This window comes from Balaenoptera acutorostrata, chromosome 3, assembly GCF_949987535.1.
Source record: "Balaenoptera acutorostrata chromosome 3, mBalAcu1.1, whole genome shotgun sequence".
Taxonomy (NCBI): Eukaryota; Metazoa; Chordata; class Mammalia; order Artiodactyla; family Balaenopteridae; genus Balaenoptera; species Balaenoptera acutorostrata.
Window position 1 is genome coordinate 119,573,647 of NC_080066.1, and position 22,004 is coordinate 119,595,650.

Here is a 22,004-nt window from a genome sequence, read left to right on the forward strand (position 1 = left end):
TAAAGGACAGATATTAAAGAAATAAATATATACACTAATATGTAATTACAAATTGTGATGAATGCTATGATGGAAATAAAGATGATGGGAGGCAATTTATGTTTGGTTGGGGGATATCAGAGAATTCCCTTGAGGAAGTGAATTTTAGCTGAACTGTATTTTGAGGCTAGAGTCAGGCAGATATTCCACTGATTGCGGCAGAATTGTAACCATGAACTCCTGACTTTAAATTCTTAGTTCTTAGTACAATTGAGAACTTAGATGTTATTTAAATAATTTAGCTTTTCATGTTCCCAACTGCCCTGTTTCTTAATCTATGATGGTTAGCCACATACTTGACTTTCTTTTGCTTCAAGAGAATATTATAAGTTTTGGTAACTTCTTGTCTAGAAGTGACCACAAATCTCTTTTGAAGATATTAAAATTATTAAAAATATCTTTTCTGATCATTTCCTTTATCTAGCACCAATAGTTTAAAGATTGACTAATGCAGCAACTTGAGGTCAAACAAACTTCAAAATCTTTAGAGTTTTTTTTCCCCTGTTTTAAAAATACTTCATAATCTTTGTGCTTCATTTTTCTCCCCACTATCAATAGGCAAGAAACTTTACAGCTGAGTTTACAATGATTTAGTCTCGTTACTCTATTGCCTTGTATGTCAATGTGAAATGAATGAACCATGCCAATACCAATTCATTTCTTTGCACCATTTTAGGGACTAAATTAATCCATATTTAATTTCATTGAATCAGCCTTGATGTGATCTAATATATATCATCTTTAATTGGAATAAAATGCTATGATAGATCCAATATAACCCTACTCTAGCTGAACAATTACTTATGAGGTTTTATGAATAAAAATTTTAGTGGGCAGAAACCTTGGCTTCTTGTATTTGCTGGTTTTTTGTTTTTGTTTTTTTTAATAAAACCTCCCCTTTCTAGAATTTGATGACAAATGGACTTCCTAAAGGCATGGTCTTCAAATGCAAATCTGAAAGTTCTGGCATCTTAAAGTAGTTTGTTTTATGTAATCTGAAATTAAAAACACGGTTTTCAGTCCATTTAGTTTGCTATAGGATTACATACTTTTCTTGTTTATTTTTTCATTATGTGATATGTTTTTGTGCCTCCCCTCCACACCCCCGTGTAGTGTATCTTTTATGATCCCAGAAGAACAGATGCATTATTTAAGCGTGGAATGTTCTACTATGAAAATGAAAACTGGATTGCAGCTGAAGAGGATTTTACAGCCTTGTTAAATATAGATCCCCAAAATTCTCAAGCAAGGTGAGAATTATTTTAGATATGGTTTTTGAATTTTTTTTTTTTTGAAATACATTCCCAGGAAAGAAAATTTCTTGAAATACATCAGACAGCCCTTTAAAAGTAGTGAATCGATTTTTAGTGCTACTAGTGAAGGAAAATCTTTACCTATACCCTAAGAGTGGTGGGTAGTTTAACTTAAATGGCATGAAATGATAATTTAAAATTGTTTCATTTGCATTTCCTGAATACTAGTTACATTATCAATTTTTGAAGTATTAACCTATATTTTGTTTCTTTGGATTTCTTTTCATATACTTTGTATTCATTCAGTACAGAGAACTGTTCATATAGATTTCTGTGCTATCTTATTGTAACTGGGATATTAAACTTTGCTCTTCCAACCTTATTGTGCATAATGCAATTTCCATTTTGTTGCTTTTCTTTTCATCTAAGTTTTGTTTTGAAGAGGCTTAAAATGTGTATGTAGCCATACCTATTCATCTCTTCACTCACAGTTTTTGTTTAATATTAACATTTTTATAGAAAAATACAGCAGGCATCCAAAAAAAGTATACAAAGTACAAACATACAGCTTAATGACTTATCACAATGTAAATGCTCGTGTAACCATTATCAGGTCAAGAAACAACATTTCTAGCACCCCCTTGTGCCTTTGCCTTCCTGAGAAGGTAACCACTGTCCTGACTTGTATTTCTTTATAGTTTCAACACATAAGTATGTGTCCCTAAACATTCTTGGTTTAGTTTTGCCTTTTTTTTTTTGAACTTTATATAAAGAGAACCATAAAGTAGTTTTCTTTCAATTCTAACTTATTTCATTGAATATTATGTACTATTGCATGTGGCTGTAGTTTGCTCCTTTTAATTTTTGTATAGTATTCAGTTATATGAATATATTACAGTTTACTTATCCATTCTACTGTTGATGGACAGTTAAGTGTTTCTAATTTTTGATGATCACAAATACTGTTTCCTTCAACTTTCTGGTACAAAACACACATATACTCATTTCCGTTGGATGCACAAGTAGGGGTAGAACATCTGGTATATAGGGTATGCAGTTGTTCAGCTGTAGGGCCAAACTAATTTTACAAACTGGTTGTACTACCAGCAATATATGCAGGCTACAGACCAGTACTGGCTACTATTATAACTTTCAAATTTTAGCCATCCTAGTGGGTATGTAGTATTATCTCATTTAGTTTGAATTTTCATTTTCTTCATTACTAACATGATTATTCATTTTCAAAATTTTCTTTTTTGGATTTTCTTTTTTGTCATTCATGACTTTTGGGTTGTTGGTCTTTTTTCTTATTGATTTGTATGAACTATTACATATTCTTGATACAGGCCCTTTGTTGGTTATATTTGCAGCACATTTTTTTCCTGCTCCGGATTGTCACTGCACTCCTTAAATAATTGTCTTCTGGTAAACAAAGTTTTAAAATGAAACATAGTCTGATTTAGTAACCTTTTTCTTTAAGGTTAGTGCTTTTTGTGTACTATAAGTAAGTTTTTCCTACTTTTGTGTCATGTAGATATTCTCCTGTCTGATCTTCTAGAAGGTTTATTGTTTCTCTTTTAAAGTTAGATTTACAGTACACCTAGAATCAATTTTTGTATATGATGTGAAGTAAGGAAACAAATTTCACTTTTTCTACATGCATATTCAATTTTCCAAGCAACATTTAATAAAAAGCCTGTGCCTTTACCATTGCTTTGCAGTGTTAGCTTTGTAGGAAATGAAGATCCATGTATGGGTGGATCTATTTCTCAGTCTCTTTTTCTATTTTGCGGGTTTTAAAAAAATCTATCTTTGCACCAATACTATGCTGCCTTAAATACTATAGTTTCATAATAAGTCTTGAAATCCAGTAGAACAGTTCTTTTGATCTGTCAAAATTGTCAGAGCATTCCTTGGCTTTTTTGCATTTCCAAACACATTGAGTTGGGTTAAACTATATAAAAATTGACTTCTTTATAGATCAAAATAGTAAAATTTCAAAATTTCATACGGTTTAACCTAACAGAATCAGCAGGTCAACTTCTGTGACAATTCCTTTGTATTTTGATTGGGGTTACAGTGAATTTATAGAGCAGTAGGGGGAAGTTGACATCCTAACAATTTTGAGTCTTTTCATGTATGCATATGGTACATTCTGTTTCCTTAGATCTTCATTCCTTTTGGTCAGTAATGTTTCATAGTTTGTGTGAAGAAGTCTTTTTCATATCTTTTTCTTTTTTAAAATTAATTAGTTAATTAATTTTTAAAACATCTTTATTGGACTATAATTGCTTCAAAACATCTTTATTGGAGTATAATTGCTTTACAATGGTGTGTTAGTTACTTTATAACAAAGTGAATCAGCTATACATATACATATATCCCCATATCTCCTCCCTCTTGCGTCTCTCTCCCACCCTCCCTATACCACCCCTCTAGGTGGTCACAAAGCACCGAGCTGATCTCCCTGTGCTATGTGGCTGCTTCCCACTAGCTATCGATTTTACATTTGGTAGTGTATATATGTCCATGCCACTCTCTCACTTTGTCCCGGCTTACCCTTCCCCTTCCCTGTGTCCTCAAGTCCATTCTCTAGTAGGTCTGCGTCTTTATTCCCGTCCTGCCCCTAGGTTCTTCATAACCTTTTTTTTTTCTTTAGATTCCATGTATATGTGTTAGCGTACGGTATTTGTTTTTCTTTCTGACTTACTTCACTCTGTATGACAGACTCTAGGTCCATCCACCTCACTACAAATAACTCAATTTCGTTTCTTTTTATGGCTGAGTAATATTCTATTGTATATGTGCCACATCTTCTTTATCCATTCATCTGTCGATGGACACTTAGGTTGCTTCCATGTCCTGGCTATTGTAAATAGAGCTGCAATGAACATTGTGGTACATGACTCTTTTTGAATTATGGTTTTCTCAGGGTATATGCCCAGTAGTGGGATTGCTGGGTCGTATTATAGTTCTATTTTTAGTTTTTTAAGGAACCTCCATACTATTCTCCATAGTGGCTGTATCAATTTACATTTCCACCAACAACGCAAGAGGGTTTCCTTTTCTCCACACCCTCTCCAGCATTTACTGTTTGTAGATTTTTTGATGATGGCCATTCTGACTGGTGTGACGTGATACTTCATTGTAGTTTTGAGTTGCATTTCTCAACTGATTAGTGATGTTGAGCATTCTTTCATGTGTTTGGCAATCTATATATCTTCTTTGGGGAAATGTCTATTTAGGTCTTCTGCCCATGTTTGGATTGGGTTGTTTGTTTTTTTGATATTGAGCTGCATGAGCTGCTTGTATATTTTGGAGACTAATCCTTTGTCAGTTGCTTTGTTTGCAAATATTTTCTCCCATTCTGAGGGTTGTCTTTTCATCTTGTTTATGGTTTCCTTTGCTGTGCAAAAGCTTTAAGTTTAATTAAGTCCCATTTGTTTGTTTTTGTTTTAATTTCCATTTCTCTAGGAGGTGGATCAAAAAGGATCTTGCTGTGATTTATGTCATAGAGTGTTCTGCCTATGTTTTCCTCTAAGAGTTTTATAGTGTTTGGCCTTACATTTAAGTCTTTAATCCATTTTGAGTTTACTTTTGTGTATGGTGTTAGGGAGTGTTCTAATTTCATTCTTTAACATGTAGCTGTCCAGCTTTCCCAGCACCACTTATTGAAGAGGCTGTCTTTTCTCCATTGTATATTCTTCCCTCCTTTATCAAAGAAAAGTTGACCATAGATGCCTGGATTTATCTCTGGGCTTTCTATCCTGTTCCATTAATCAATATTTCTCTTTTTGTGCCAGTACCATACTGTCTTGATTACTGTAGCTTTGGAATGTAGTCTGAAGTCTGGGAGCCTGATTCCTCCAGGTCTGTTTTTCTTTCTCAAGATTGCTTTGGCTCTTCGTGGTCTTTTGTGTTTCCATACAAATTGTGAAATTTTTTGTTCTAGTTCTGCGAAAAATGCCATTGGTAGTCTGATAGGGATTGTGTTGAATCTGTAGATTGCTTTGGGTAGTATAGTCATTTTCACAATGTTGATTCTTCCAAACCAAGAACGTGGTATATCTCTCCATCTGTGTCATCTTTAATTTCTTTCATCAGTGTCTTATAGTTTTCTGCATGCAAGTCTTTTGTCTCCTTAGGTAGGTTTATTCCTAGGTATTTTATTCTTTTTGTTGCAGCAGTAAATGGGAGTGTGTCCTTAATTTCTCTTTCAGAGTTTTCATCATTAGTACGTAGGAATGCAAGAGATTTCTGTGCATTAATTTTGTATCCTGCTACTTTACCAAATTCATTGATTAGTTCTAGTAGTTTTCTGGTAGCATCTTTAGTATTCTCTATGTATAGTATCATGTCATCTGGAAACAGTGACAGTTTTACTTCTTCTTTTCTGATTTGGGTTCCTTTTATTTCTTTTTTGTCTCTGATTGCTGTGGCTAAAACTTCCAAAACTATGTTGAGTAATAGTGGTGAGAGTGGACAACCTTGTCTTGTTCCTGATCTTAGTGGAAATGATTTCAGTTTTTCACCATTGAGAACAATGTTGGCTGTGAGTTTGTCATATAGGGCCTTTATTATGTTGAGGTAAGTTCTCTCTATGCCTACTTTCTGGAGAGTTTTTATCATAAATGGGTGTTGAATTTTGTCAAAAGATTTTTCTGCATCTATTGAGGTGATCATATGGTTTTCATCCTGCACTTCGTTAATATAGTGCATCACATTGATTGCTTTGGATATATTGAAGAATCCTTGCATTCCTAGGAGAAACCCCACTTGAACATGGTGTATGATCCTTTTAATGTGCTGCTGGATTCTGTCTGCTGGTATTTTGTTGAGGATTTTTGCAACTATTTTCATCAGTGATATTGGCCTGTAGTTTTCTTTCTTTGTGACATCTTTGTCTGGTTTTGGTATCAGGGTGATGGTGGCCTCGTAGACTGAGTTTGGGAGTGTTCCTCCCACTGCTATATTTTGGAAGGTTTGAGAAGGATAGGTGTTAGCTCTTCCCTAAATGTTTGATAGAATTTACCTGTGAAGCCATCTGGTCCTGGGCTTTTGTTTGTTGGAAGATATTTAATCACAATTTCAATTTCAGTGCTTGTGATTGGTCTGTTTATATTTTCTATTTCTTTCTGGTTCAGTCTCAGAACGTTGTGCTTTTCTAAGAATTTGTCCATTTCTTCCAGGTTGTCCATTTTATTGGCATATAGTTGCTTATAGTAATCTCTCATGATCCTTTGTATTTCTGCAGTGTGAGTTGTTACTTCTCCTTTTTCATTTCTAATTCTGTTGATCTGAGTCTTCTCCCTTTGTTTCTTGATGAGTCTGGCTAATGGTTTATCAATTTTGTTTATCTTCTCAAAGAACCAGCTTTTAGATTTATTGATCTTTCCTGTCATTTCCTTCATTTCTTTTTCATTTATTTCTGATCTGATCTTTATGATTTCTTTCCTTCTTCTAACTATGGGGTTTTTTGTTGTTGTTGTTCTTCTTTCTCTAATTGCTTTAGGGGTAAGGTTAGGTTGTTTATTTGAGATTTTTCTTGTTTCTTGAGGTAGGATTGTATTGCTATAAACTTCTCTCTTAGAACTGCTTTTGCTGCATCCTGTAGGTTTTGGGCCATCGTGTTTTCATTGTCATTTGTTTCTAGGTATTTTTTGATTTTCTCTTTGATTTCTTCAGTGATCTCTTGGTTATTTAGTAGCGTATTGTTTAGCCTCCATGTGTTTGTATTTTTTACAGTTTTTTTTTCCTATAATTGATATCAAATCTCATAGCATTGTGGTCAGAAAAGATACCTGATACGTTTTTAGTTTTCTTAAATTTACCAAGGCTTGATTTGTTACCCAAGATACGATCTATCCTGCAGAATGTTCCATGAGCACTTGAGAAGAAAGTGTATTCTGTTGTTTTTGGATGGACTGTCCTATAAATATCAATTAAGTCCATCTTGTTTAATGTGTCATTTAAAGCTTGTGTTTCCTTATTCATTTTCATTTTGGTTGATCTGTCCATTGGTGAATGTGGGGTGTTAAAGTCCCCTACTATAATTGTGTTACTGTCTATTTCCCCTTTTATGGCTGTTAGCATTTGTGTAATGTATTGAGGTGCTCCTATGTTGGGTGCATAAATATTTACAATTGTTATATCTTCTTCTTGGATTGATCCCTTGATCATTATGTAGTGTCCTTCTTTGTCTCTTGTAATAGTCTTTACTTCAAAGTCTATTTCGTCTGATATGAGAATTGCTACTCCAGCTTTCTTTTGATTTCCATTTGCATGGAATATGTTTTTCTGTCCCCTCACTTTTGGTCTGTATGTGTCCCTAGGTCTGAAGTTGGTCTCTTGTAGACAGCATATATACAGGTCTTGTTTTTGTATCCATTCAGCCAGTCTATGTCTTTTAGTTGGAGCGTTTAATCCATTTACATTTAAGGTATGTATTGATATGTATGTTCCTATGACCATTTTCTTAATTGTTTTGGGTTTGTTATTGTAGGTCTTTCCTTCTCTTGTGCTTCCTGCCTAGAGAAGTTCCTTTAGCATTTGTTGTGAAGCTGGTTTGGTGGTGCTGAATTCTCTTAGCTTTTGCTTGTCTGTAAAGGTTTTAATTTCTCCATCAAATCTGAATGAGATCCTTGCTGGGTAGAGTAATCTTGGTTGTAGGTTTTTCCCCTTCACCACTTTAAATATGTCCCGCCAATCCCTTCTGGCCTGCAGAGTTTCTGCTGAAAGATCAGCTGTTAACCTTATGGGGATTCCCTTGTATGGTATTTGGTGCTTTTCCTTTGCTGCTTTTAATATTTTTTCTGTGTATTTAATTTTTGATAGTTTGATTAATATGTATCTTGGCGTGTTTCTCCTTGGATTTATCCTGTATGGGACTCTCTGCCCTTTCTGGACTTGACTGGCTATTTCCTTTCTCATATTAGGGAAGTGTTCAAGTATAATTTCTTCAAATATTTCCTCAGTCCCTTTCTTTTTCTTTTCATCTTCTGGGACCCCTATAATTTGAATGTTGGTGCATTTAATGTTGTCCCAGAAGTCTCTGAGACTGTCCTCAATTCTTTTCATTCTCTTTTCTTTATTCTGCTCTGTGGTAGTTATTTCCACTATTTTATCTTCCAGGTCACTTATCTGTTCTTCTGCCTCAGTTATTCTGCTATTGATTCCTTCTAGAGAATTTTTAATTTCATTTATTGTGTTGTTCATCATTGTTTGTTTGCTCTTTAGTTCTTGTAGTTCCTTGTTAAACGTTTCTTTTATTTTCTCCATTCTATTTCCAAGATTTTGGATCATCTTTACTATTATTACTCTGAATTCTTTTTCAGGTAGACTGCCTATTTCCTCTTCATTTTTTTTGTCTGGTGGGTTTTTACCTTGCTCTTTCATCTGCTGTGTGTTTCTCTGTCTTCTCATTTTGCTTATCTTACTGTGTTTGGGGTCTCCTTTTCACAGGCTGCATGTTCGTAGTTCCCATTGTTTTTGGTGTTTGCCCCCAGTGGGTAAGGTTGGTTCAGTGGGTTGTGTGGATTTCCTGGTGGAGGGGACTGGTGCCTGTGTTCTGGTGGATGAGGCTGGATCTAGTCTTTCTGGTGGGCAGGACCGCGTCCCGTGGTCTGTTTTGGGGTGTCTGTGACCCTAGTATGATTTTAGGCAGCCTGTCTGCTAATGGGTGCGGTTGTCTTCCTGTCTTGCTAGTTGTTTGCTATGGGGTCTCCAGCGCTGTAGCTTGCTGGTTGTTGAGTGGAGCTGGGTCTTAGTGTTGTGACGGAGATATCTGGGAGAGCTCTTGCTGATCGATATTACATGGAGCCAGGAGGTCTCTGGTGGTCCAATGTCCTGAATTCAGCTCTCCCACCTCAGAAGCTCAGGCCTGACACCCAGCCAGAGCACCAAGACCCTGTCAGCCACACAGCTCAGAAGAAAAGGGAGAAGAAAAAAAAAGAAAGAATAAATAAATAAATAAAATAGTTATTAAAGTAAAAAATTTTTTAAATATTAGAATAAAAAAATTAAAAAGGTAATTTAAAAAAAAGAAGAGAGCAACCAAACCAATAAACAAATCCAACAATGATAACAAGAGCTAAAATTTAAACTAAGATAAACTTATAAATCAGAAACTAGCCAGTCACATATAGCAAACCCCAAGTCCACAGTTGCTCCCAAAGTCCACCGCCTCAATGTTGGGAGGATTCGTTGTCTATTCAGTTATTTCACAGATGCAGGTACATCAAGTTGATTGTGGAGATTTAATCCGCTTCTCCTGAGGCTGCATGGAGAAATTTTCCTTTCTCTTCTTTGTTCTCACAGCTCCTTGGGTTCAGCTTTGGATTTGTCCCTGCCTCTGCATGTAGATTGCCCTCTGACGTCTTCTCTTCACCCAGACAGGACGGGGTTAAAGGAGCGGCTGACTAGGAGGCTCTGTCTCACTCAGGTCGGGGGGAGGGAGGGGTACAGAATGCCGGGCGAGCCTGCGGCGACAGAGGCTGGCATGACATTGTAACAGCCTGAGGCATGCCGGGGAAATTGTCCCTGGATCGCGGGACCCTGGCAGTGGCGGGCCGCACAGACTCCCGGGAGGGGAGGTGTGGATAGTGACCTGTGCTTGCACACAGGCTTCTTGGTGGCGGCAGCAGCAGCCTTAGCGTTTCATGCCTGTCTCTGGGGTCTGCGCTGAAAGCCGCGGCTCGCGCCCATCTCTGAAGCTCGTTTAGGGGATGCTCTGAATCCCCAATCCTCGCGCACCCTGAAACAATTGTCTCTTGCTTCTTAGGCATTTCCAGACTTTCTCCCAGATTCTCTCCGAGCTAGCTGTGGTGCACTAGTTCCCTTCAGGCTGTGTTCACGCAGCCAACCCCAGTCCTTTCCCTGGGATCTGACCTCTGAAGCCAGAGCCTCAGCTCCCAGCCCCCGCCCGTCCCGGCGGGTGAGCAGAAAAGCCTCTCAGGCTGGTGAGTGCTGGTCGGCACTGATCCTCCGTGCGGGAGTCTCTCCGCTTTGCCCTCTGCACCCCTGTGGCTGCGCTCTCCTCCGTGGCTCCGAAGCTTCCCCCTTGCCCACACCCTGTCTCCGCCCACGAAGAGGCTTCCTAGTGTGTGGAAACTTTTCCTTCTTCACAGCTCCCTCCAAGAGGTGCGGGTCTCGTCCCTATTCTTTTGTCTCTGTTTTTTCTTTTTTTCTTTTCCCTACGCAGGTACATAGGGATTTTCTTGCCTTTTGGGAAGTCTGAGGTCTTCTTCCAGTAGGTGTTCTGTAGGAGTTGTTCCACATGTAGATGTATTTCTGATGTATTTGTGGGGAGGAAGGTGATCTCTATGTCTTACTCCTCTGCCATCTTGAAGGTCCTCCCTTGGCATTTATTTTCTTTGAACACTTTGAACATATTGCAGTGCAGTGTCATATAGATTCCTTTTTTTTTTTTAAGTGAAAAAAATCAGTGGTTAGTCAATGCCTTTGAAAGTAATGTGTCTTTTTCCTTTGGTTGCTTTTAAACTTTTCTCATTGTCTTTGTTTCTTAAATTTTTATTTATTTATTTATTTATTTATTTATTTATTTATTTTTGGCTGCGTTGGGTCTTCATTGCAGTGCGAGGGCTTTTCTCTAGTTGCGGCAAGCGGGGGCTACTGTTCGTTGAGGTGCACGGGCTTCTCATCGCAGTGGCTTCTCTTGTTGCAAAGCACAGGCTCCAGGAGCGTGGGCTTCAGTAGTTGTGGCATGTGGGCTCAGTAGTTGTGGCTCACGGGCTCTAGAGCGCAGGCTCAGTAGTTGTGGCTCACGGGCCTAGTTGCTCTGTGGCATGTGGGATCTTCCTGGACCAGGGCTCGAACCCGTGTCCCCTGCATTGGCAGACAGATTCTTAGCCACTGTGCCACCAGGGAAGCCCTTCTCATTGTCCTTGGATTTCAGCAGTTTTGGTATATTGTGCCTAAGAGTGGTTTTCTTTTTACTTATTGTGTTTATGATTCATAGACTATTCAGTGAGTCATGATCTTTCTGGCCATGATTTTGGATGAGAAATCAGCTATTAATCTTATTGAGTATTCCAGGTACATGATGAGTTGTTTCTCTCATACTGCTTTTAAGATTCTTTGTCTCTGGCTTTCACCAGGTTGATTATAAGGTGCCTCTAGATTTCTTCGAATTTATCCTACATGGAATCATTGAGTTTCTTGGTTGTATAGACTCATTTTTTTCATCAAATTTGGGAGGCTTTCAACCATTACTTTTTCAAATGTCATTTCTGCTCCTTTATTATTTCCTTTCCTTTTGTGACTTGCAATGTATGCATATGTTGGTATGCTTGATGGTGTTCCAGAGGTCCCTCAGCCTTTTTTTTTTTTCACTCTTTTTTTCTCTCTGCTTCTCAGGCTAGATAATCTGAATTGACCTTACTTCAAGTTTCCTGAATCTTTCTTTTGCCTTCTCAAATCTGTTGTTGAAACCTCTAGTGAATTTTCATTCGTTTTTGTAGTTTTCAACCCCAGAATTTCTATTTGGTTCTTTTTTTTCAATAATTTCTCTATCTATCAATCTAGTTCTATCTATCAGTATCTTTATTGATACTCTCTATGTGTTGAGACATCATTCTCCTAGTTTTCTTTAGTTCTTTACTGTTTCTTTTAACTATATGAACATATTTAAAATAGTTTTGTCGGTTTTCTTGGTTTGTTTTGTTTTTTGTTTTTGGCTGGGCCAAATGGCTTGCAGGATCTTAGTTCCCTGACCAGGGATCAAACCTGGGCCCTGGCAGTGAAAGCACCGAGTCCTAACCACTGGACCGCCATGGGTTTCCCAAAGATAGTTTACTTAAAGTCTTTTAAGTTGATTTTAAGACAGTTGATTTTAAGTCTTTGTCCAATGTCTGGGCTTCCTCAGGGATGGTTTCTATTTTTTTCTTTTTATCCTGTGAATGGGCCATATTTTCTTCTTCCTTTGCATTACTTGTAATTTTTTGTTGAAAAGTAGTCACTTTGAATATTATTATGTGGCACCTTTGGATATCAGATTCACCCCTCTTCCAGTGTTTTTTGTTGCTGCTTCTTGTCGTTCATGTAGTTTGTTTAGTGACTTTTCTGAACACATTTTGTAAGTCTGTATTCTTTGTCATGTGTGGCCACTGAAGTCTGTGTTCTGTTAACTTGGTAGTCAGCTAGTGATTTGACTGAGATTCCAACGAAACCAACCAATGAAACAAACAAAAAAAACTCTCTCAGTCTTTGCAGATTGACTCTCTTTTGGGGCACTCCTTGAATGCTTATCCAGACAACTTCAATGCCTTAGCTTTCATGTCCTACTTGCACAGAGACTGAATTAACCAGAGGTGAAAGCTAAGGGTCTTCGTAGGTCTTTTCTGTGCATGCTTTCAGCCTTGGGTTTGCATGTGGCCTTTTAGATTCCCTACAATATGCGAAACTTTCTAAAGACCTCATCCCCCTGGTATCTCCTTCTCCACCTTCTTTCTTACAAGGGTTTTTGGTTTGACTATTGCCTGCCCCAACTGTTATCCCTTGCCCCAAGTGGCAGCAGCTAATACATTTGCCTTTAAATGACTTTGATAAATACCATCCAGGAAGTCACATCAGCCCTGGGAAAGCTCTAAGGCAGTCAAAACAAAGGGAAACATTTGAGCCAGTCTTTCAGTGATCCACCAGACAGGTCAAAACTACACAGTTACAGTTCTTTGAGAATAAGATTTATATTGTTCCCTCTGGTACTAGTAACCTGCATCAGGAATGCAGGTTGTTTTCTTCAAGACCACCATGGGTCTGGGAAGTTGGGGGGGGGGTGGAAATAGGGTGAGTTAGAACACCACAGAGCTGTCTTACCAAAATTCAGCAGCTTTTCCTCCTTTATTAAGCATCACCCTGGTGGTTCTAAGTTTTTAATTAGATTCTTAATTCTTTAATTGCTTCTGACAGTGTTTACCCACTTATTCATTGCTTTTGTGGAAAGGTGGAGTTTTGGAGTTCCCTGTTCTACCTCTTTTGCTCTACTCTAATCTCCCAACTCATTTTATCATTGCATCAACTTTAACTTAACAATAATGTTGGTGATAATAAGAATCTTCATCTTTTGAACTTAATGAAAATGCCTTTGGCTTTTACCAAGAAACATCACAGTTGTAATTTTTGAGCCATTTATTCTTTAATTATTTCAAGGGAATATCTCTTTATTCCTGTTTAAATTTTTTCCCTATGATCTACATATAAGAATTTCATGGTAATAGGCTTTCTAATTTTGAAGGATAAATGCCTCCTGGCCGTCATATATTTTTAGATAGAATATTATTAAACAATACTGAATTTGCTTTGTCTTCACTTTCTTTAAGAGTTTTTCATCTATATTCATAGTAAGATTGTTCACTAGTTTCATAGTCAGATTTTGATTTCAGGATTTGTCTACTTTCTCAAAATGAATTAAGTCTTTTATCTTTTTCTTTTCTTAGAAACGTGTCCTTTAGGATTGGATAATTTTTGTTCCTTGAAAGTTTGAAATAACTTACTTCTAAAATTATCTCAGCTTGCAGCCATTTGAAGGGAGGGTAAACTTTTTTGAAGCTCTTTAAAAATTCATCCCTAGTTATTGTTCTATTCTGGTTGTCTACTTCTTGACTTAAAGGGGCATTACTTGCAGGAAGGCATCAAATTAGTTGGAGAAGAACAGAAGGTTAATTCAAGGTGTTATAATGTGGTGTTATCTTATGGGAGGCCTATATGCCTTTTTAAAGAATTCAGCCTTATCCCATTGTCAATAGGGGGCTGTTGAAAGTTTTTGAAAAAAGTGATCTTTATTATCTGTTGATCAAATCTCATCACTCTAGAGATAAGAATGGAGTAAAGTAGTAGCCCAGATGTGATCTGATGAGGGTCTTCAGTACTGAGGCAGTAGAAATGAAAGAAGGAATGGATGCAAAAGTCAGTGTGTTTGAGGAATTGACATGACTTAATGGCATCCTACAAAAAATATTAGTAATGTTTTATTCTGTAAGATTTTAAGTTCAGAATCATGTATATACTTAGAAATAATTAGTAATAGTCTTTAGCAATCAGAAATTATTAAAAATAAATGTAAGATTCTTATATTCATTACAAACTATATGAGGCATTTCTTATATGTGGGGTAAAAAATATTTTGCTTCACGATAAAATATCCCGAGTCTTAGGATGCTTAGTGCTTTTGAAAGACCTCTGTTACTTGCTGTACTCTTTTTTCCAAATTACCATTGTTTTCATACTATAACCTTCTTGAACATCTATTTTCCTCCCCCTGGATTTAACTTCTTCAGAGCAGGCAACCTACTAGCTTATTCTTCCTGTTTTTCCTTAATTGTCTTTTTTTTTTTAGCAGTAAAAACTGATTTGTTTTACATTATTAAGTGATCGAAGATGACATTTTCAGAGTTGATATAGGTCAATGAAAATTTAGAAATTGAAGTCAGGAGTTAATGGAGATAGAATTCAACTCATAAAACTGATACAATAGCTTTTACCCTTGCAGATAGAGCAGCCTCCCATTTTGGGGGTGTATCTTCAGTGTATCTTGGGTGCCTCATTTATTTTATTGACACACCTCTCTGATAAATGTAAGAAATATAATAATAATTATTAAGCATATATATAATTAATATATATTATCAATAAGCATAAAGTATTTTATTATATATTTATATATTATTTATACATATAATAATACAGTATTTTATTATATATTTACATATTTATTTATAAAATGTCCATATCCTTTTTGCTGTTAACATTATGACTAAACTTTCCTGGGTAGCAAAGAGAAATAATCACAAGTTGTTATTCAAATATAAAATTAGTTGTATAAGTTTGCCAAAAAGAGAAAATTTATATTTTGCAGTACATGTTAAAATGAATTTTTTTCTTTTTCTAGGACATACCGAGGGAGAGTATATTTTAAACGGCACTTTTATAAGCAAGCAACTCAAGATCTTTCTATTGCAATTCACTTAGATCCTAATAACTGGTTAGCATTGTATTACAGAGCCTGCTTATTTAGGAAGAGTAACCCTCTTAGAGCACTGCAGGATTATAGTGTTTCAGGTACTTCACCTTTAATGGCAAATACATGAGAATTTAATCTGAGGTTCAGCAGCCACTTTCATGGAGTGGAATACTAATGTGGGATGACTAATGTAATATGTATATTGTTATACATTTATATATATATATACTTATATATATTTATATAGCATATATATTTATTTATACTTAAAGCTACAATAATTTTGCTAAAAGTGTTTTTAATATTCCCTTTTAGTGTGTATGATTGTGTGTGTGTTTACGTGTGTACAACTGTGACAAAGAGAGAATATCATATCAAAGAAATCTCTTTCTATATATGAAGTTCTGAGGCTATTTCTGGAAATCCAGGCCTATTTCTTAGTTGTCTTGCTAAAATGGCAGTGATTTTTCCTGGTGGTCTATGTCCTACTCCATAGACCCAGCCCATGGATAAGTCAAATTCAGAGTTTTGTAACCCTTAGACTAAAAATGGGCTTTGAGAATCCTCAGTAAGAGGATGCCAACAGCTAAAAGTGGCCATTTCCACTTTACCCTGTACCAGTGCATTCTTGGTATATGAATATGTCCACAATTCTGGGCGTAGAATAAATGCTCAGTAAACAGTGTCCAGCTGAATAAATTAGCCCATCCTGACTGGCAAATTCTAGCCAGAGTCCAACACTCCAAACATGGCTCTGTTCACCTGGGTGCAAAGTGCTAGAATCCCAACATCCTAGATGAGGCAGAATCTAGAGATTAAGGAGACCACTAGACTCTTAGGAAGAGAATACATAACTCCTCAGGGGAGGCAATCTAAGATGATTGTTTCTCCTTTTTTTTCCTTTGGCAGTGCTTTGCATCTTGCGGGATTTCAGTTCCCTGACCAGGGATTGAACCGGGGCCATAGCAGTGAAAGTGCTGAATCCTAACCGCTAGACCACCAGGGAACTCCAAAAGATGATTGTTTCTTGATATCTCTAAATCCATTTGCCTTCTGAGGTCACCCTTCCCATGAATATTCAAATAAAATAACTCAAAGCCCATCCTATGTGCTGAGAGGAGTCTAGTGCCCTCCCTTCTATTTCCAAGGATTCCTAGAAGAGAGAACTGAGGATTCCTGTTCAATTCTCTTGGAATCTTTGTACCTAATTTCTGCTGTCTGATTGAGTCTCCATTTTTGTTCACCAATTCACTGCTCATGGCTACCATCTGTTACTAAATGTTTTAGGGTTCAGAGGATAAAGTTAGCACAGATAATTTAAAATTGAAGGTTAAATACCCTTATTTCTGTAAGTTTATCTTTTATTGGTCTCTGTCAGCTCTGTCCATCTGCCATCTGGCTAAACCCCTTTCTTCCTGGTCTCCCTAAAAGCTGCTTTCTCATATTTCCCTCTTCTCCAAGTTTTGGACTCCTCACCCGCTCTTTTCTAGGCTATCACAATAATACAAATCCTTGTTATTTAATTATTCAGAGCAGACCAGCTTTATTTTAGCCTCAATCTTCTCCTATAGGATAGCCTAAGGAGTTTTATCTTTCACAATCAAAAAGGACTCTCAATATATTTTTCTAAGATAATAATAATAATATCTAACATTCATTAGGCATTTCACTACTTGTCAAGCACTATTCTAAATGCTATATATGGAGTGTCTCAATTACTCTTCAGAATAATGCTATGAGGTAGGTACTATTATCATCCCCATTTTACTGATGAGAAAACCGAAGCACAGAGAGGATAAGTCATTCTAATATTTTTGTTTCCTCAAGAAGAATGTTTCTTGTATGGACACCAAGGGGGGAAAGCGGCGGGGGGGTGGTGGTGGTAGTGTGATGAATTGGGCGATTGGGATTGACATGTATACACTGATGTGTATAAAATTGATGACTAATAAGAATCTGCAGTATAAACAAATAAAATAAAATTCAAAAATTAAAAAAAAAATAAATTAAAAAAAAGAAGAATATTTCTATTTTTCTAGAGCAACCAACTAACCAACTGCAGCTATTTTTCTCCTTGCTAGACAGTCATACTGTGAACTGAGCCGTCAAATGGCCTTCAAGTGATTACTTAATCTGTATGATCACTGCTTACACTAGAAATACGTCCCAAAATCTAGTATTGTGCATATTTGTGTCCCAGGCTGTGAACATTATGTACATTTTTTGCAGAACTTTCCCTTTTTAGCTTGAGAAGCTTGGGTGATGTGGATCAAATGTAGAAATCTCATCTAATTCATTGCATGTTTTTGAAAGTTGAGGGGGAATCAGCAAGTGAGGAGACACGAGATAACCTCTAGACTGCTAGACCGGTCACTGATGAAAGCCACATGCCTGGAGTCCTGAGAGGAGGTTATTTTTGCCCCACGCTTCTGTTCTTTGGGATATGCATAGTCAAGTTGCCTGCCTTAACTCCAAGGTCTGCTTGCAATTGGAGTAGCCTCTTTGAGCTGCCCTTCCTGGTTTATGTGTATAAGCCTGACCTCTGCTGTCTGCCCCAGTCTGGGTTTGTACCAGAACCTGTTCTTTGGCCAGTAATGATGCCTTCCTATCTTCCAGATAATAACAAGCCATCAAGGGCAATGGCGCCTTTCTGACTGCAATCCATTGCAGTGGATCAGAGGTTAGATTCTAGGCCCATCTTTGCCATTGATTTGCATGGTCACTGTACCTGGCCCCTTTGGACCTTAATCTCTTCATCTGTAAAGTGAGTGGACTATCCTAGATTAATACCAGGATTTCTTCCAGCTCTAATGAGATTGTGAACCATCATAGTCACATTGTTCCTTATAAACAAATACACTTTTTTATGTGAGTACTATTTTTTACTCACCAAATAAGTACACTCATTATAGATATGTTTTATTTTATGTAATGTTAAAAAAAATAAGAATAAGCAGTAGGAAGGGGCATAGGCTAAAATAAAACTCAGATATGTTTGTTCAGAACCTGAATAAGATATGTACCTTTATTTTTAAGCTCTCATAAATGATGGCTATGAGAATCTTAGTTGTTTTCTACATCGGGGCATACTCTATGCGAATCTAAAACTTTGGTTGCTGGCAATTTGTGACTTTGAAGCTGTTATTTCTCTAGAAAGGTATGTTTTCCCTTTTATTCTTACTGATTTCACTTTTATATAAAATCAAGAAAATACCAAGGTGAAAGAAAAAGCTTTCTCCCCTCATCATTAATAACCTTGTAAAAATGAGACAATTATGAAGTCATCCTAGAATTAGAATACTACCTCTGAAAATAAGATTACTTCTAAAATAAGAACTATTCTCAACATCTGTTTGCCTCAGATGCTTTTGCAAACTTTAGAGATTGAATGGGTTTGAGAGGAGTTTAAATCCAAGGATAGCAAAATCAACCAGTAATTAAGAGCAGTTTGGGGATGCCCAGGTTAAAACTTTTTGAAGTTAAGTTCATGGAAAACTGTCATCAAGTTTTAAAATAATGGCAAAATATTTGCTTGATATATTGTTGCTAGGCACAATATACGACTCAGTGGGAAGAAATCCTCTATTTAGAACTTCTGACTACATTTTGTTTAGTAAAGCAAAATAAAAAAGCAAATACCATTAGAACACAGGTTCAGGAAGGAACAGACTGAAAGTTACATACACTAGTCAGAAAGCCAGGCTGTAAAAAGTAGAATTTAATTAAATAATTCCCCTTCTTTCCAAAGAAGTATTCTTTAAAATGGGAGGTGTCAGAAAGAGTAACAAATCATGCCCATTCTGTGCCAACCGGCAGACTGCTTACTTAGCTTATTTAAGGTAAACTTTGAACTTGACTTGGGAAAAGTCATGGAACATGGCTCCACAATGGCCACAGCGGTTTTCTTTGGGATATTTTTGAGTCAGGAAGAGAAAGAAATGGGTTTCAGTTGCAGAAAGCCAGAAAGTGGGCAGTCGGTAAAAGGGTCAGGGCTTCTGTGCAGTTGGCATACAGAATGTGTAGTTTCCTCATTTTGAAATAGAAGCATGGAACAAATAATTTATAAGGTTATTTCTACATTGAAAATTGTTTGATTCTAAGAGAGAAAAACAACTTTTATTTGATATAGAAAAGCAAATGGGTTAATACCTCTGTGGAGAGGATTTTTAACCCTAAGCCTCGAGAATATTGCTCTTTCTTACTGTTCCTCACCCTTTCTCTTGGCAAATATAACATAGCTTGAGGCAAAAACTTTTGAGTTGAGGAAAACTAAGCTTGTTATCCAAGATAAGTCAAGATTAAGTCAAGGAAGAGTGAAGTATTGCTAAGAGTCTAGGAGACTTCAGGAAATCAGTTCCTAGGACAGACTCTACAAATGTTTATTCCTAACTAAGGATTTCATAAAGGTGTTTATAATTTTTAATAGAAAGTATTTAACTAATTTATTTTGCTTTAGGAAAACATTGAGAAAGAACCCTGGTATAAATTGATGTATGTATTTCATTAGGTTCATTTATAATTGGAGAACATCTGGAATAATTAAAATGTCTAAGAATATTTTGCTTTCTCATTTTTTTTAGAACCATTATTTTGGCTTATATAAATATTGGCCTCATATATCTGCTACACCTGGATAACTACATTGAAGCCACTTGGTATTTTTCTGAGGCTATTAGACTTGACCCTATGTATATTCAAAGCTATATTTGTCGAGCAGAAGCCTATCATAAGGTATTTAAGGTTTGAGAACTGATTTTTTTAAAAAGTTTTAATTTTTTGAATATTTGTTCAATGTAATTTAAAATATATCAATGTATTCTTTTTCAGCTAATTACAGAGCCTAATGCATTTATAAACAATACATATTAGATAGATATATTGATCTATAATGGGTGGGTATAATTATAATTACCCACTTAAAAATCCTCTCCTGATTAGGTGTGAATTTTTTTTTTTTAAATAATGCCTGTTTTTTTCTTATTACAAAAGCAATGTATATTTACCACATGTAATATATGTATGCAAATAAGAATACATTAAAAACCATCCATTGTTTCATTCTCTAGAGATAACTACTGTTAACATTTTAGAGTCCATCAATTTTGTGTGTGTGTGTATGAGGAGTGAGTGAATGGTGAGTGAATAGAATGGGATCTGTGCATAGAATGGGGCCAAATCATTCACACTTTCCTTTAAATTTTGTTTAAAATTTACAAGTTATTTAAATTAAAAAAATAATATATCCTTAGTGTAAAATTCAAACAACGTAGTAAATAATAAGAGCTCTCTGTGACTCCAACCAACTTGGACTTTCCAGAGATAAAGACTGTTAGCTGTTGTGTCTACCTTTCAAAATAGATATTCCCTTCTACTGCTCCATCACTGACCGTCCTGTCCAAGACACTGATTTCTCACCAGGGTTATTGCAGTAGCCTCCTGGTCTTCTTGCTTCTGTTCTTTATTCCTTTTTGATGGGTTTTCAAAACAGCAGCATAGTGATCCTGTTAAAACATAAATCAGATTATTTCACTTCTTTGCCTGGAACCCTTCAATAGCTTCCCTTTGTGCTCAGAATAAAAGCCAAATCTTGCAAAAGCCAAAGGCCTACAAGAGCTCATGTGAACTGGCTCCTTGTTACCTTTCTGCCCTCGTCTCCTACAAGTCCTCTCTTCACATTGGTTTCAGTCAGGATAGCCTGTTATGCTGTGGAAAACAACAAAAACAAATAAAACTTCAAAATCACCATCTTAAAATAACAAAGGTTCATTTCTTGCTCACACTGCATGTCCATTGGGAGTTTGCTAGAGGCTCTGTTCTCATTGTCTTCATCTCAGGATGCAGTGTGACTAAGTCCTTATCTTCCTGATGATGGAAGCAGAAGACCCTGGGGCCATTTTGGTATTGTCCCCAGGGCAGGTTTGCTTTTGATCCCTGTTGGGAAGGGGTGGGGATTGTGTGTGGCCCTTTTGCTTCACTCCCTGTTGATGGAGCTGAGGCCTTATGGGGAAGTTGGAATTTCCTCCGATCACATTTAGAAACCAAAGCACTAGCATAATATCAAGGTGTAAGCACATATATTCAAAGACTCATTGTTCTGAGGAGACAAAAACCTCTTCACAGTAATGGTTGAATAAATTATGTTGTATTCACACTATAGAGTATTATATAGTGAATAAAAAGAATAGTTAGAATTATGCCAGGTGATTTGGAGGGATTTCCAAGAGATATTCTAGAACAAGATTTAGAAGACTTTAAAGTGTATACAGGATGATCCCATGTAGATAAAACAATGACAAACCAAACCCTGTGTATGTATATAGAAGAATACATATGCCTACAGTGTGGGTTTAGGCTCCAGGGTAAATCCAATCTAATGCTACCTGGAGAAGTCCAACCCCAGGAAAGCTTGTAAAGACCAAAGAGTGAGCTTCCATCATTCCTAGTCAGGGTGTCCTCAATGCATAGATACGTATGATTGGAACCAGGTGGAGCAATGCAGGCATATGACAAGGTGGTTTATTAATTATACCAACCTGATCAGGGTTAGCTTGAGAAGCAGCAGGCCTGAAGTTCCACAGTAATTCTTAAATTTATTTAAAAACATCTCAAACTCCCTCCTTTTGAATTCCCTCTTTTGACTCCACCCACTATTTCCTCCAAACACTTTGTACCATTTTCACAGGTATTGTCTACTTCCACGCACAAATGTTTTGATCACCACGTCAGCATAGTAAGAG

The 22,004-nt window shown here is 36.6% G+C and overlaps 1 protein-coding gene across 1 annotated transcript in view; it reads left to right on the plus strand.

Annotated features, from left to right (window-relative positions):
* Positions 1-22,004, plus strand: part of TTC6 (tetratricopeptide repeat domain 6) — a 213,564-nt gene that overhangs the window by 155,583 nt on the left and 35,977 nt on the right. Inside the window, exons 14-17 of the mRNA XM_057543850.1 lie at positions 1,153-1,289; positions 15,196-15,365; positions 18,304-18,424; positions 19,848-19,998. Of these exons, the coding sequence (XP_057399833.1) occupies positions 1,153-1,289; positions 15,196-15,365; positions 18,304-18,424; positions 19,848-19,998 (579 nt within the window). The remainder of the gene's footprint in view (positions 1-1,152; positions 1,290-15,195; positions 15,366-18,303; positions 18,425-19,847; positions 19,999-22,004) is intronic.